At 38.0% G+C, this 15,950-nt stretch overlaps 1 protein-coding gene across 3 annotated transcripts in view; it reads left to right on the top strand.

Annotated features, from left to right (window-relative positions):
* The window catches only part of KIF13B (kinesin family member 13B), a 198,826-nt gene that overhangs the window by 110,013 nt on the left and 72,863 nt on the right, over window positions 1–15,950 (top strand). For all 3 annotated transcript variants that reach the window (XM_042934972.1, XM_042934973.1, XM_042934971.1), the window contains exons 14-21: window positions 288–418; window positions 3,795–3,881; window positions 5,422–5,612; window positions 6,124–6,334; window positions 7,227–7,389; window positions 10,477–10,623; window positions 12,012–12,161; window positions 12,444–12,572. In XM_042934972.1, the coding sequence (XP_042790906.1) occupies window positions 288–418; window positions 3,795–3,881; window positions 5,422–5,612; window positions 6,124–6,334; window positions 7,227–7,389; window positions 10,477–10,623; window positions 12,012–12,161; window positions 12,444–12,572 (1,209 nt within the window). The remainder of the gene's footprint in view (window positions 1–287; window positions 419–3,794; window positions 3,882–5,421; window positions 5,613–6,123; window positions 6,335–7,226; window positions 7,390–10,476; window positions 10,624–12,011; window positions 12,162–12,443; window positions 12,573–15,950) is intronic.

Genomic DNA, 15,950 nt, shown 5'->3' with positions numbered 1-15,950 from the left:
AATCAAGATTGAGATGGAAAATAATGAATATAGTATAGACATTAATATAAAACTATAGCTTTAGGTTTAAAAGGTATAACTCAACTCTGCATTATTCCTTATAAGGAAATACAATTTGTAGAATGTATTTCAGAGAAAGCCAGAAATTCCCCCTACCCCATTCCATTTGCTTAAGAAAATCTTTTAGCTAAGGTAATGGATCAATATAAGAGGGCTCAGGGGAGATGATTTCAGTTTCTATACATGTAAGAATACAATGTTAATCAGTGAATTTGATTCTTTTGTAGGAACATACATTGATAGGGTCAGCAAATTCCCAAGATATCCAGCTATGTGGAATGGGAATTCTTCCTGAACATTGTATTATAGACATCACATCAGAAGGCCAGGTTATGCTGACTCCTCAGAAGAACACCAGGTAATGTACTTTAATTAGTGTTAATGTCACAGTCTTTAAGAGGAAGAAAGGACACTACTTGTGGATGCTTGGCCTTTGCTTTTTAAGTTCACTTAATGAAGATATTCACGTCGTTACCAAGGCCTTTACATTTAACTTTTTAGTAGTTCTTAAGCCATGTTCCCTCTCTATACTCACTCTCGTGGCCTTATTTAAATAAGGCCCTCATAAAAAAAATAAAATAAAATAAAAAAACAAGGCCCTCATCATATCTTGATTGGAACCTTTTCTCCTGGGTCACTCACCAGATAGCCGAATGGCTTTCTACTATTTTTGATACAAAATCCCTTACATCCCTCCTGTCTGTCTCCTATTCCTCTATGTCTGCCATTCCTTTGGGCAGCTAATTCCTGTTTGACATTCAAGGTTAAGCTCTGTCATTATCTACTTTGGGGGAATTTCCTGTTTGGTCTAAGTGAAGGGCCCCTAGTACATATTCCCATACACCTTATGCTTCCTGTCAACACTTTGTATTTGTATTTTTGTGGTCTCTTAGCCTTTATTACCCCAATGGACTATGAACTCACTGAGGACAAGGGCCCTTCTATTTTTGGTTCTCTGTCCTTAGTATGTAATAAAAGACTAGTATATAAGTGCTCAGTAAGTAATGGATGAATGAAGAGGTGTACCATTATATATAAATTAAATGTTTGTCAGTTTGTTTCCTTGGGCTGTGTGTTATATAATGATCCATAACTGTTAACTGATTTATATTGAATTTCCAAATGTTGGACCATTTCATCCTGTGATACTGAATAATCATTAATATCATTACTGATTTTATCCACAAAGTCTTTAAATATTGGTAAGCAATCAAGCTCATGGTGAAGGATGCAAATAAGAAAGGGGAAAAAAAAGAGAAGACACTGGACCTGGCACTCCCAGTTAGGGCATGCCATTCTCCTATTAAAAAATCAACCTCAGGCAATGTTACTCTGAGGCTGTGATAAATAAGACAAAGCAGGCCACATCATCATTTTGTTTCAGCACAGACAAAAATCAAGGTCACTCTGCCACACACCAAATACCAAACACCTTCTCTTGGTTGAGGTGAGCGATTATTTCTTCACTCGTCACATCTTCATTGGAGTCTCCCCTCCAGAGATAAGATTTTTTGAAATGCCCGATCATACAGCATCCAGCACATACAGCACCCCATGCTGTCAGAGCCCTTCCCAAGTCATCCAGCTAAAGCCCAGATCCTGCCACAGTCCTTCCCAGCACAGTCTCACTGAGATACCCTGTGCTTCCTGGGGCTGTGTCTTCTCCCTGTGCATGTTCACCACAGGAGTGCTCCTCATGGTCTTTGGGTGGAGGACACAGACACAAGTCTTCCAAACTCCAGTTCTCATTTGAAGTTTACAGTTGGCAACAAATACTGCCATTCGTTTCCTTGCTTTGTTTATTTGCAAGAAAATGCCCAAAATAACACTTTGTGTGTATGTCTTTTGCTCAGGACAGCCTTCATTCTTTGGTATGAATGGACACAGTGCTTTTTATGTACTTCCCATTTTGTCACCTGAAATGTTTAAAAAGTTGGGTACTCAGAGTCAAGAGTAAAAAAAAAAAAAACATAGTAATTTTTACTTCATCATCAAGGACATTCTCAAAGGAAACATTTTTTAAATGGGGCGCCTGGGTGGCTCAGTCGGTTAAGCGTCCGACTTCGGTTCAGGTCATGATCTCTCAGCCTGTGAGTTCGAGCCCCGCGTCGGGCTCTGTGTGGACAGCTCAGAGCCTGGAGCCTGTTTCAGATTCTGTGTCTCCCTCTCTCTGACCCTCCCCCGTTCATGCTCTGTCTCTCTCTGTCTCAAAAAAAAAAATAAACGTTAAAAAAAAAAAATTGTGAGTGCATGGCAGTGAGTAGTCCAGTGACTACTAGAAATGTTTGGTGCCACTGCCTTGGTTTGTGCTAAAACACCAGCAGTTTTACTCATTTGCTGGTATAAATGACACAGTGAAAAAGGGCAGGTTAGCATTATTATAAAAATAGCTTTGATCTTGGGGACCCCCCCCCCAGAGACCACACTTTGGAAACTGTTATTGTGTTCATGCTTTTATTTACTAATTATAGCTTAACTGCTGTAGCCTTTAAAAATAAGCCTCTATATAAGTTTGCCTTTAATTAAACTCCTCATTGTATTTAAGGAATTTGTGTCATAAAAGCTAAAATCTGCTAATTTTAGTAGGTTCCCTCTTGTTATATTTTTTGAGCCTCGAGATTTACATAATCAGACTGTAGGAGGACCAATTACTTCTAGTGTTTAAAAACCCACATGGCAAGTGAAATCTAGATACAGAGAGTAAGATTTTGTGTGTATGCATATACATAAAAAGTAATTAGCAATATAAAACCAGGTAGTGCTTAGGATGGCAAAGAAACTAAGATACTATAGGCTGGGGTGATGAGCAGACTTTATAGAGGAAGCTGAAACCAGCTGAGCTGTGAGAGCTGAGGACTTGGGGGGAATGGAGAGGGACAGGAACTCTGTTCTAGTTTGCAGGACTGGCTGGTATAAGCCTGGCTTTGAAAGAAGAGTAAGTCAGCCATGTTCAGTGGACAGAACATAAACCTTTTGTTTTTTTGGCTGGAGTTGAGAATTCACTGGAAAGGGGAAAGGAGATAAAGAAGGCTTCCTTTTATGGGGCCTTGAGTATCAAGTTAAAGAACTTGACCTTTATCCTGTATCTAAGCAAATGAGTCCTTCAGCAGGAAGGAGGCTTGATGAAACTGGTATTCCAGGAATATCAGTCTTATAGTGGTATGCATAATTTTTCTGTTTATTTCCTGCCTCTGCAAATTCTTCCCTTCATATCCTTCTGTTCATCCATCTGTTGAACTCCATTGTCAAGATAAGCAGTCAAGTGGACCTGACAAGTCTTTTATATATTGATAGGATATGAATGTTTTTTCTGTGCTCTAGGAAGTTACAGAAGATTCTAGCATAGGTCTCATTTATTATTACTGATATCTGTAGATATTTCTAGATTCTGGTTGGTTGATTGGCTCTTATCCATGTAGATTGGACATATTCAATTTGAGTTGTAATGTATATGCTACCAGCTTTTTATTATTGGCTATAATAGTTCCATACTCCCTAATATACTATATAACAAATTTGAAACTTTGAAAAGTAGAGGATAATAATATATTATACTTAGTACCATAAGCTTTTTAGGTAAATCAGCAAAGAAGTAAATACAAATAATAAAATTTACTGGGAATCAATTTGGGGAATTGATTATTTTATTTTTCCTGGTAACTACATCTCTATGGTATAGTAAAGGAGAAAACGTTGATAATCATGTTTGCATGTTTGACCTCTTCTCCCCACAGAACATTTGTAAATGGCTCTTCTGTATCTAGTCCTATACAGCTACACCATGGGGACAGGATATTATGGGGAAACAACCACTTCTTCAGGTATGACATTATTCATGGCTCTTAGAGATTGTTGAAGATTGTACTCTGAAATAGAAGAATATATATTAGGTAAACTTAGCTCCATAAAAATTAGACATTATTTTGTGTACATATATATTTATTGACTGTATATGGTTTGTTCACTATATGGTTTGAGCCTAGAGGCGTATGAACCCTATACTCAGGGACAATAAGGAGTTTACTTACTTATTTTTCCCTTTTCATTTCCCATTGGAAGATGATTGTTTTGCCATCTGGTATAAGAATTCATTAATTTTTTTTCTGACATGCTTATTTTTTTATCTGTTTATTTTTTATTGGAAGAGTAGTACTTTTAGTTTCCTTCTTCATGAAATAAAATTTGTATTTCATTTAGGAATGTTTTCGGCTGCAAGTAATAGCAAACTGAACTATTAAAATGACTTAAACAGTTTGTTCACTGACAGAATAAGAAATCCAAAGGTGGATGGTTGGTAGCATTGGCTAAGCCTTTCAAAACTGTCATGGTAGAAGTCTTGTCACTGTTTCACTGTCTTGGCATTTCCCTGTGGTCTGTGGTCTAAAGATGGCTACAGCACTCCAGGCTTCAAAGCAGCATCTGGGCACATATGAAGAAACTGAGAGAGATGGGTGGTGATACTAGCCCTGTCTTCTTGATCAGAAAAAGCAGAAATCTTCCAGAGTCCCCAGCAACCTTCTACTTTTGTCTCATTTGCTAGAATTTGCCTGTCCCCTGTAAGAGAGGCTGAGAAAGTGTGTGTCCCGGGACTGCACACATTATTTCCCATAGAAAACTGGTGTTGTATTGCTAACGAAGGGCGGACTAGAGATTGTACAGAATTAGAATCCTGCTGTGTTCCTCTTCCTGTCACTGGTCACCCTGCTTGGGATATCAGCTGACTTTTCTTATAGCTAATGGAGATCCTTTGCTTGTAGGCCAGTCGATATTTTGATTACTGAGGAAAGGGTAGAGGGGTACAAAGCATGTGGAAAATATTTTTCATTTTTTTCCTTCTTAAACTAAATCAAGTAGAAATTGCTTGGCTTGGTTTTCAAAACCTTCATAGTTTGGGATAAATTGATTTTTCCAGCATTATCTCCCACAATTCCTGCTATACACATTTTGTGTGCCCCTGTGTTGTTTTATTCATAATTTCTCCAGACTATGAGAGTTTCCATTTCTACATCTCTTCTCATGCTGTTCCCACTGCCCTAATGCCCTGCTTTCTCCTTATTGTTTAAGGCTTGCCTCAGATGACTTCCTACTCTGTCATCCTTTCTGTTGTTATCACAGTGTTCCTCAGCTTTTCTTCAGCACCTCGCTTGTTACAGTCATGTGGCCAAGTCATGCTGTCTGTTGTAACTATTCACACGTATGTGTATGTATTTCTACTAGTAGAGGATAAACTTCCTGGGTATAGTAATTGCCTTACACTTACATGGTGCCCCCTTGGCATCTAACAAATACCAGTATTTAATGAATGGAATGAATATGTGCCTATCTTTATTTTAAAAATAATACTCTTTTTTTTCTCCCAAGACTGAATTTGCCTAAAAAGAAGAAGAAAGCAGATAGAGAAGATGAGGAACAAGACAGCTCCATGAAGAATGATACCAGTTCTGAGCAACTGGATGTAGACGGAGACTCCTCCAGTGAGGTGTCCAGTGAAATCAACTTCAATTATGAGTATGCACAGATGGAGGTTACCATGAAGGCTCTGGGTAATAATGGTGAGCAGATCTGTTGTGAGTTTTAGAATCTTTTAAAGTTGGTGGAGAGTTAAACATGTTTGTGACTGAGACCTTTTAAATGTTAACCAAAAAAGGAAATCTTTATGTTATTCCCTGCACTCTATTCTTTTGTGTCTTTGGTTTTAATTTATTTATATAAACTTTTCATTCTTTCAGCCTTGATTACAAATCACTGCCAACTTTATTCTTAGTGGTAGAATTTCTCAGATTTGACACTTGACTGCCACTCTTAGGTTATGTGTAGAACACACAATAAGACCTGCTTTGTCTGGATGGAAAACAGTTCGGCATATATCTAACAAGAATAGATGATATGATGAGTAATTGTGAGTAAGGAAAACTGAGTTTATTCCAAACTGTCTTCAAGAGTCTTCTTTTACTAATTAGGGTGACAAACAGCATAGCAATATATAGAACAGCATTTGAAATATATTGTGTTGTACAGTCACCTTTCGTTCATTATTTACCTTTTTAAAAAACCCTTGTTTAGATCCAATGCAGTCCATATTGAACAGCCTAGAACAACAGCATGAAGAAGAGAAACGATCTGCATTAGAGCGCCAGAGGCTTATGTATGAACATGAATTGGAGCAGCTACGAAGAAGGCTGTCTCCTGAGAAGCAAAACTGCCGTAGCGGGGACAGGTTTTCTTTCCACTCACCCAGTGCTCAACAGCGACTGAGACAGTGGGCTGAAGAGAGGTAGGTGCATAGGGCCTTTATTACACATGCACAGCCAGTGCTTGTTACTGTAACCTGCCCAGGTCAGATGCAGGGTGAAGAGATCTAGAAATTACTTGAAAAAAAGTTAGATTAAAAAGAGAGTGTTACAGCTTAAGAATCATTTGGCATTATCTTATTTTTTTCATTTTTGAAAAAAACAGGAATTACCAATTTATATTGATTTCTTTAAAGTTGCCCTTGTTAGGTACTGCCACATTTTAGTCTGTATGGCTTTTGGATTGAATAAACAAATATTTGTACTTAGAAGTTATACTTTATCATTGTATTATACTTTAGGTTCTGAAGCTTGGGTAGATGCTTTTTAAAAAAAAAGAAAAAAAAAGAAAGGTGGTTATCTGGACTGATTAGTTCAGGTAGGTAAAGCATGGTGCTAATGAGATGCAGATTGCAAGTTTGATCTCTATATGGGCTAATTAGCATTGCACTAAAATGTCTCATCTACGGTTACAGATTGTACTTAACTAACCTCTTGCCATTCCAAGTTTGGTCTGCAGATAGGCAGCATCTCTCTGAGGTGGTGATTGATAGAAGTGTAGCATATCAGGTCCTACCCCAGCACTCATGAGTCAAAATCTTCAGTTTATCAAGACCCCCAGGTGACTTGTATACACAGTCAAGTGAGCACTGTCGTAATCAATGGCCAGCTTGTTACACGAGCGTGTGCCTGTACGTATAACTTAGCCCGGATACAAGCGCATGCATGGGTCGGTGTCAGTAATGTATTCCCTGTGTGCAAAAGGCAGTTGTAAAGCTTGGTTCGCAGATTAGCATTTGTGTATTATGTAGTACATAATATTCTGATGTGCTGCTTGACGGTTATCCCCCTCCCCCCCCCCCCTTTTTTTTAAAGAGAAGCAACACTGAATAACAGCCTGATGAGGCTGAGGGAACAAATTGTTAAAGCCAATCTGTTGGTGAGAGAAGCTAGTTACATTGCAGAGGAACTGGATAAAAGAACAGAGTATAAAGTAACCCTGCAGATTCCAGCCTCCAGCCTGGATGCCAACAGGAAGGTGAGGTTGCCATTCATGGAAGAGGCAAAGATGTCATTGGGGACATTGTCTATTTCACCAGTGTTATTAAATACCAGTGGATTTGCCCTTCTCCCCACCTATACTTTCTGCAGTCTGTATCCTTTTGTACTTGCTCTCCGCTCTCCAGTAGAGTTTATTTGCTTTTAATTCTCTGCCTCTGTGCATATATGTCCTTTGTCCACAAGAATATCCTCTCCACCTCCACCCACCACACTCTACCAATTTATTTCCCTCAACTCCCTTTCTTCCAGTTTGTTTAAATGATTTCTGAAAAGTCTTTCCTGATGAATCTTCTGAAAGTGGTGTTTCTCCTTCATTTTGTTACCACTGTACAACCCTCCTCCCTTAAGGTACCTGTTTATTTTACATAAACCATGTTATTTCCACTTGCTAACAGATTGCTCTGCAAAACTGTTTATTAGTTGTTTCATGTGTGCATTCATGGTCACAAATTTTTGTGGTATTATGTAATAAGCTTAATAAAATATAGAGGGAAGTTCCCATCAGAGTTTTCTATCCTTGCCATTCAGGTGTTTTCTTTGTTATTTAGGTTCTTTTCTAGCTCTCAATCATGTTCATATGTAATTTTTATGATAGAATGTTATATTCAGAAAAATATTTTGAGGGTCTGTGTGCTTTGTTTCCCCTACAGTATTTGACACAGCAGAGGTTTAATGAATCCTTCTTGGGTGTTCTAATTTGATAGCAAGGACCACATCTATCTTTTTCTTGTGGCATCACAACATCAAGGTCAATGATTCCACAGAACAGATATTTGGCAAATATGATACTTAATGTTTTTAGTAATATAGGTATTGTGGATGTGATGCATTCATTGCTTTATGGAGACTTGCATTTTTTAAAAAAATTTATTTATTTGAGAGAGAGCATGCACATGCACATACAGGGGAGGGGCAGAGAGAGAGAGAGAGAGAGGGAGAGAGAATCCCAAACAGGCTGCATGCTGTCAGCACAGAGCCCGACATGGGGCTCTAACTCACAAACCGTGAGATCATGACCTGAGCTGAAATCAAGAGTTGGACACTTAACCGACTGAGCCACCCAGGTGCCCTGAGACTTGTCTTTTGGTATATATTCTGTGAACTTAGAACTTTATTTTGCTTGTTGGCATCTGTAGGGCAAACCATGGGTGCAGTGGGACTCAGACAAAAAGCAGTAGAGGAAAGCTAATCTTGGGCAGAAGGTATAGGGCTTATATTCTTCTAGAAGACTGAGCAGAGCAAGGTCTTTTTCCATTCTGTAGTGTTTGAGTTGGAAAAACAGAAACAAACATTTTTCCCCCATTAAGCATGACTCTCTGTAGCTTTTTCTGTGTATCCTGGCTCGGACCTTGTTGGAAAGATCAACCCTGTCTCCAGGCAGCCAGGTCAACACCTAGAAGTGACACAGGTCATTTTGGGCATCCCTCTCTCCCAGACACCTGGGAGTATGTTCATGGGGTATGTGATGGCCGGTAGAGATGATGCACATTGCTGGTGTTGAAGCAGCCATCGTTAACAGACGGCTACTAATCTACACTGCTATCATAGATTTACTAGATTAGTATTTTCAGATTTCACCTGGAGAGACGAGCTTGACAAGAAAGTATTTCTTAAGTAGAGAGTCTCCTTAACTCAGGCTGGGCCTTAACTCTTTTATCCAACAAAATCTTTTGGTTTTGGTACTTGAAAACTCTTCATTTCACTTAATGTCGTGTCCATGCTGTGCACGCCGTTATTTGTTCTGGTCTTACTCCTGACCTTGTACTTGCCTCTTTCTGGTGATTTTGGTGAGAGGCAGAAATTTTTTTTTTTTTTTTTTTTTTTTTCCAATTCTTATTGTAGTTGCAGGAGGGCCAAGTCTTGATGCTTCAGCATATTGCAGGTTGCCATTTCCTCCTGGTTCTAGCATTCTCTGCCTGTAGTACCACTCTCTGCAGATCACTGATGAGCTTTTTGTATTGATTCCCTGGTTGGCTGAGTATTAGGTAGGGGAGTCTTTATAGTATGAGAGAATGGTAATTTTTGAGCTTCAGAATTCTAAAATCTTTGTTTCATCATGTGAATTCTGTTTCTTTGAAAATGATTATACGTGGGATGTTAAAGTAACATGGGTGTATTCACAGTCCCCTAAAGTTCCGAGTAGACATATCCAAACAGTTGATAAATTATCTGGTGACTCTAAATTGATGAGTAACTGATAGATACGTCTCTCTGGGGGAGATTCACAGGGGTATTTTTATTTTCTACTTTGTGGTTTTAAAAACTTTTTCTATATTAAAAACACATTGCTTTTTTAAGCTGGAAAAACTTCATTAAATTCTAGGTTTTTTTCTGGTGAGATTCATATAACATAAAATTAACCGTTTTAAAGCAAACAGTTCAGTGGCCTTTAGTGCATTCACAGTGTTGTGTGACCAGCATCTCTGTCTAGTTCTATACTGTTCTTTTAAATTTTAAATTTTAAATTCAAGCTATGTGTATTTTTACGTTGGTGTCATTTGTTGCCTCCAAATGGGTAAATGGGATTCTTTTCATGGTTTGCTCTTTTAAACATTTTGTGTTTTGTACCACATTAACATACTACCCATTCAAAAAGATTTTTAAATTCAAACTTGAAAGTAAAAGATCATTTCTTAGCTCTCCATCCCAGCAAACTTTCCCTTCCCATTCAATGCTTATGACTTTTTTCTACCCACTGGGACTCTCTGATCATATGATGGTCTGAATAAAACATTTTTAATATCCCATTAAACATGATTTAGTCTGTTAGGTTTTAGATTTAAATTTATATCCCATTTACTATATGAATAATATACTATGTAAATTTACTTTGTAAATTACATGTAATTTATATACTTAAATTTAAATTTTGATCGCCATTGAATATAATGGCATCATATTAAGCTTGTAAGGTTTCTGGGAAGTTTTGCAGTGAACTGAATAGAGGATGATAGCAGCTTTAGTTTGGGTTGATGACATTTGACTGGTGGGTAGAGAATGGTCAGGGTTGACTTCCGTGATGGATATCTTTGTGTTTCACATGGTCACTCTTACTGTTTTACAGCGAGGCTCTCTTCTTAGTGAGCCTGCAATCCAGGTGAGAAGAAAAGGAAAAGGAAAACAGATTTGGTCTTTAGAAAAACTGGACAACAGATTGCTGGATATGAGAGACCTTTATCAGGAGTGGAAGGAGTGTGAAGAAGATACTCCAGTAAGTTATCTGAGAAAAAGGACTTAACCAGTAGTCATAGAAAGAATCAAGCAGGAAGGAGCCTAACCATTTTAGGGAAGAATTGTTCATTTTTCTAAAATAGTAATCCTGTTTTTAGAATAATACTTATTTTAACCTTCTAAATTGTTTTGCTAATCAAGAATCTTCTTTCCTCTCCTCATTGTATGTTCTCTGGATTACTTGTAGAATCTTCTACATTCCATTCTGACATCTGTAGTTGTCATGTGTGTCTGGTCCTGTGCAGGACTGTGAATTTACTTAGGACAGAGACCAGGCCTTATTATCTCTCTTCCCACTTCTCCACACATTTAACCTTGCAAATAGTATCCTGTAGTATCACTTTTTTGAGTACAACATCAGTGGTACCTTAATATTTATACCATTAAGAGCAGATTTTGAAGGTGTTTTGATCCTAAAGTGGGTGATGTAGAGCTGTACTCTGGAACTTTCTCCTCAAGTTGCAGGTTTTCCCATTTAGGTTGGCCATGTACTTGTGCATATTTAAAACAGAAATACATGTTATGTATATTTATACAACTTTCAACACTGTTGGTCTTGTTTCCTCAGAGTTGTTTACTTCCTTAGCATCTTGTTTTTAAAAATAAATGTTATTTTTCCAGATTGTCATAAAAAATGACTTTATAGTTAGATGATATTTTTTCTTAAATTTTTTTTCTTTTCTTCTGTATTTCTCTTGTATGTCAGCCTAGAAAGAAAACAACATTAACAAATTACAAAAAAGCAAACCACTCTTGCATATGGGGTCAGCTCTCGTTAAGCAGCACCATTATCTTATGGTTTGGCAGGAACAAGTGGAATAGATATGAATGACAACTGAAGAGCACTTTTGTACACTCGACTTCTTTTTCTAGCCAATATGTGTTTTCTATTTTCATGGCAAGATTTCTACATAAAGGAGAAGAAATAAAGTAATGATATACTGAGATGGCTCTGTCATGGGTGAAGGATGCTGATCCCCATTCTGATGGGGATGAGGAAGAGGGAGTGGGTGTGACCCAGTGTTGTACTTAAGCTGAGTTTGATCACTTTCTTACTGGCCATGAAAAGGTGGTAGTAGGTTGAATTAATTTGTTTTAAATTTTTTTTGAATGTTTATTTAGTTTTGAGAGAGAGAGAGAGAGAGCATGAGCGGAGGAGGAACAGAGAGAGAGGGAGGCACAGAATCCAAAGCAGGCTCCAGGCTCCAAGCTGTCAGCACAGAGCCCGACGCAGGGCTCGAACTCACGAGCTATGAGATCATGACCTGAGCCAAAGTCAGACGCTCAACTGACTGAGCCACCCAGCCTCCCTGAATTAATTTGTTTTAAGTGATTTCTGAAGTTGCGATGTTCCAAATCTCTTTAAAGGTTATACGATCCTACTTCAAGCGTGCTGATCCATTCTATGACGAACAGGAAAATCACAGTCTCATTGGGGTGGCGAATGTCTTCCTCGAGTCCCTCTTCTATGATGTGAAGTTACAGTATGCTGTTCCAATTGTCAACCAGAAAGGAGAGGTTAGTTTTCTCTTTATGCCTTATACCCTGCAGAGAAAAGTTTAGGAAACATTACGGTGGTGGTAGTACATTGTTGTGACTCTTTTTCATCAATAATAAGTGTTATTTATGTGTATTATTATTACCTGTGTTTCCATCTGCTTGGTGGTGATTATTCCAAGTACTTTGAGGAAAAGTAACTGTTAGAACCTACACTTCTAAATTCTCATTTACCATTAACCCAACCACCTGACTCTAAAATGGGAGAAATAACAAAATCCCATTTTTCTTCTCTTGTTATAGGTGGCAGGTCGGCTGCATGTGGAGGTGATGCGAATCAGTGGTGACATTGGGGAAAGGATTGCTGGAGGTGATGACACCACAGATCTCTCCTGTGATAAGGAAACCCAGGAGAATAGACTTGTGTGCATGGTAAGTCCCAGTTTCATTTAGAGGTAATGGAAGTGTGGTGGATTTTGAGGATTGTGGGTAGTTAGACAATAAATACTGTGTTCTCTTTCGAATTTTGAAATACCTGTCTCTAAAGAAATCTTTAGTATTGGTATTCTGGAGACCATATTTCATCATATATACTGATTTACCAGTTAGGTACTTCTACTACCTTCCTCTTTGAAGTTTCAGATAAGTCACCTCTTTTTCCGGGACATTCTGTTCCAAAGTTATATGGATTTATGTTTATGTGAACTTCTCTGTAGAGAAACAAAGTTTTTTTCACATGAATTTCTTCCTCCTATTGGACCTCTTGACTTGTGCTGATGCTAGAGATTTACTCCAGTCTTGGTTCTGCTCCTAAGCTCCTATTATATAGAAGTCACTCTTCACGTGTTTTTCCATGTGTTTTTGGTTCCCCTTACCCATGTGCCTTTGTGTATGCTACTCCAGCATGTGCTCATCCCAAACTCTGCTCTTTCTGGTCTTTCCATGCATACAATTCAAGAGTATTTTTGAGTGATACATTGTGCTGAGAACATAAAGATGAATAAGACAGGATTTCTGCTGTCAAGGAGCAACCTGTGTAGTTTCTGTTTATGTGGAGGGGGACACACAAGAATCCAATATCGTGTGACCCAAGTGCTCTGAGAGAGGTTGAAAGAGTTGCTCTGGGACATAGAGGAGAGGTAATTAATTCAGAGAGTAAAGTCTGAGGAAAATTTCTGGAGGTGAGACTCAGAGTGAACTTGAAGTTGGGGGGAGCATGTGATATAAACCTCTTTCTCCATAGGGTACTGTCGTATTTTCATGGGTAATAGCTAGGTAGACCTTAAGTAGGTCATTACATTCCTGAACTCCTACCCAATTGGTGTAGTTAGTGCCACCTCTGTCACTCATTAGGACAATGAAAAAACTCTTACACATTTCCAAATAGTGTGTTGATCCAGTGTGCCATTGGTTGAGAATCTCTGTAGGACCCAGTTAAAAGGGTTTTTGAGGAAGAGAAATCCACGAGGATCATAAGACCAGTGTATGAGTGAGAAGAAGGCCATTAAAAGGTGAAATGAAGGAAGCCTAAACTTAACGTGTATTTCATAATCCATCCTTAGTCCAGTTCCATGTCTCAGTAAATATTGGAGTTAATACTGAAATACTAAATTGGAATACTAAACACTGAAATACTAAATACTAAAATTGGAGTTAATACTGAAAAGAGTAAGTGAGGCATTTGCTGCGAGCTATGGGGAAACTACTACAGCTGTTAAAGATGTGCTCCTTTCTATGGGTCTTTGTATATATTAAGAAGGCCTCGGATGTTTAAGTCAGGTGCTTCAGAATGTGAGGGAAAATTCTTAATTCACTAAAAGGTTAATCCTTACTGTATTATTCTTGATTCTAAAACATTTTCTCTGAGGTTGTATGATTATCAAAGGTGGAGACATAGACTTGATGACTCCATAATGGCTCCTTTTAAAAGTGATGGACTAGTAAATGCAACTATGTAAAAGTTTACCATTAGTAAGGTACCATACACAGATACAGTTTCATTTGAGAAAGTCAGAACTGAAAAAAAGAAGTAGTATATAGTGGGTAACATAAGCTTTAAAAAAAAAAGAATTTAAAATATTTTCAGATTTTTTTTAATGGAAGATATCAAACATATAAAAAAGTAGTGAGAAAAATGTTATTGATCCCTATTTACCCTCCCTCCACATTATCAACTCATGGTCAATCATGTCTGACTCATACACCCAAGCTGCTCTGTGCTGTCTGTTTCCCCTGGATTATTTTGAAACTATTCCAGACATCATATTTCATCTGTAGTAGTTTAGTATATATCTCCAAAAGAAGAGTACTTAAAAAAATAACTATTATACCATAATCTAAAATTAATACTTTCTTAATATCATGATTTACCCAGTTTCCTTGATTGGCTTGTGTGATGTGTCACTTAAATCTTAATCTTTAGATTTAGATCTGAATCTAAAGTGTCACTGGCCTTGTGCTGGCTTGCTTCCTCTCTTGTTCTCTCTCTCTCTTACCCTATAGTTTCTTTATTGTAGAAACTGACTTACTGGTCTTGTATTATCTCATAATCTAGATTTTGCTGATTGGTATTATTGAATGTGTTAAACTGGTAGTTAGATATGAAGGTGATAATATGGGGAAGGGGAGTAGCAAGGGCATTTTATAGGTGTTGGTGTGTTCTTCAATCCGCAGTCATATTATGTCTGGTTTTCTTCTGGAGATGTTAGCAATTACTGATGATCATTACCTAGATATTTCATTAGGAGTTAGAAAAGAATGATACTATAATTATATCACCATTTGTTAGCTAGAATTCTTCTCTAGATTCTTGGGAGGGAAGCAAACCATAAGAGACGCTTAAATACAGGGAACAAACTGAGGGTTGATGGGGGTATTGGGGGAGAGGGGAAAATGTGTGATGGGCATAGAGGAGAGCACTTCATGGGATGAGCACTGGGTGTTGTATATAAGTGAAGACGGGAGTCTACCCCCAAAACCAAGAGCACACTGTACACACTGTATGTTAGCTAATTTGACAATAAATTATATTAAAAAAATAGAACTCTTTTCTAGATTCTAGAGAGAATCTTCCTATTATATCAGCTATTTTGTTCTTCAGGGATACAATTTGTATAGGAAAGGCAGGGTAAATGTTGCATTCTTTTCTCCTTTTTTTTAAAAACTAATTTTCAGGGCGCCTGGGTGGCTCATTCGGTTGAGCGGCCGACTTTGGCACACGTCCTGATCTCACGGTTTGTGAGTTCAAGCCCCGCGTCAGGCTCTGTGCTGACGGCTCAGAGCCTGGAGCCTGCTTCCGATTCTGTGCCTCCCTCTGTCTCTCTCTGCCCCTCTCCCACTCGTGCTCTGTCTCTCTCTGTCTCAGAAATAAACATTGAAAAAAAATTTTTAAACTAATTTTCAAAATAATTAATTGGTTTTCCTACTAACATACAAAAGTGGCCAGTGAGGTGTTTGTTGCTTTTTTTTTTTTTTTTTTGGTTTTTTTTTTTTTTTTGCCCAAATGTCATTGTGAACTCTTTGATTTAAAAATATTTGATGTGTTTTGATCCATTGTATTTATTACCTATATTGAAGCTCAAATTATCCCATCTTTGGCCTGTGGGCTCCTCTTCAGTTGTCTCTTGAGTCCTTTTGACACAAACGTAACCTTCATAGACTATGCTACAAGCTCTCTTGCTTCCTGGTATGATGAATATTCTAGTTTCATTCTGGACTTTTCCTCTCCCAGAACTAGAATCAGCTATGTCTCCAAGGAACCTAGTTCCTTTCAGTGGAAAGTGTTTTTTAGAGACCATATTCTAAGCATAT

This window comes from Panthera leo, chromosome B1, assembly GCF_018350215.1.
Source record: "Panthera leo isolate Ple1 chromosome B1, P.leo_Ple1_pat1.1, whole genome shotgun sequence".
Taxonomy (NCBI): Eukaryota; Metazoa; Chordata; class Mammalia; order Carnivora; family Felidae; genus Panthera; species Panthera leo.
The sequence above is the reverse complement of the archived record's forward strand: the minus strand, read 5'-3'. Positions and strand labels throughout refer to the sequence as shown.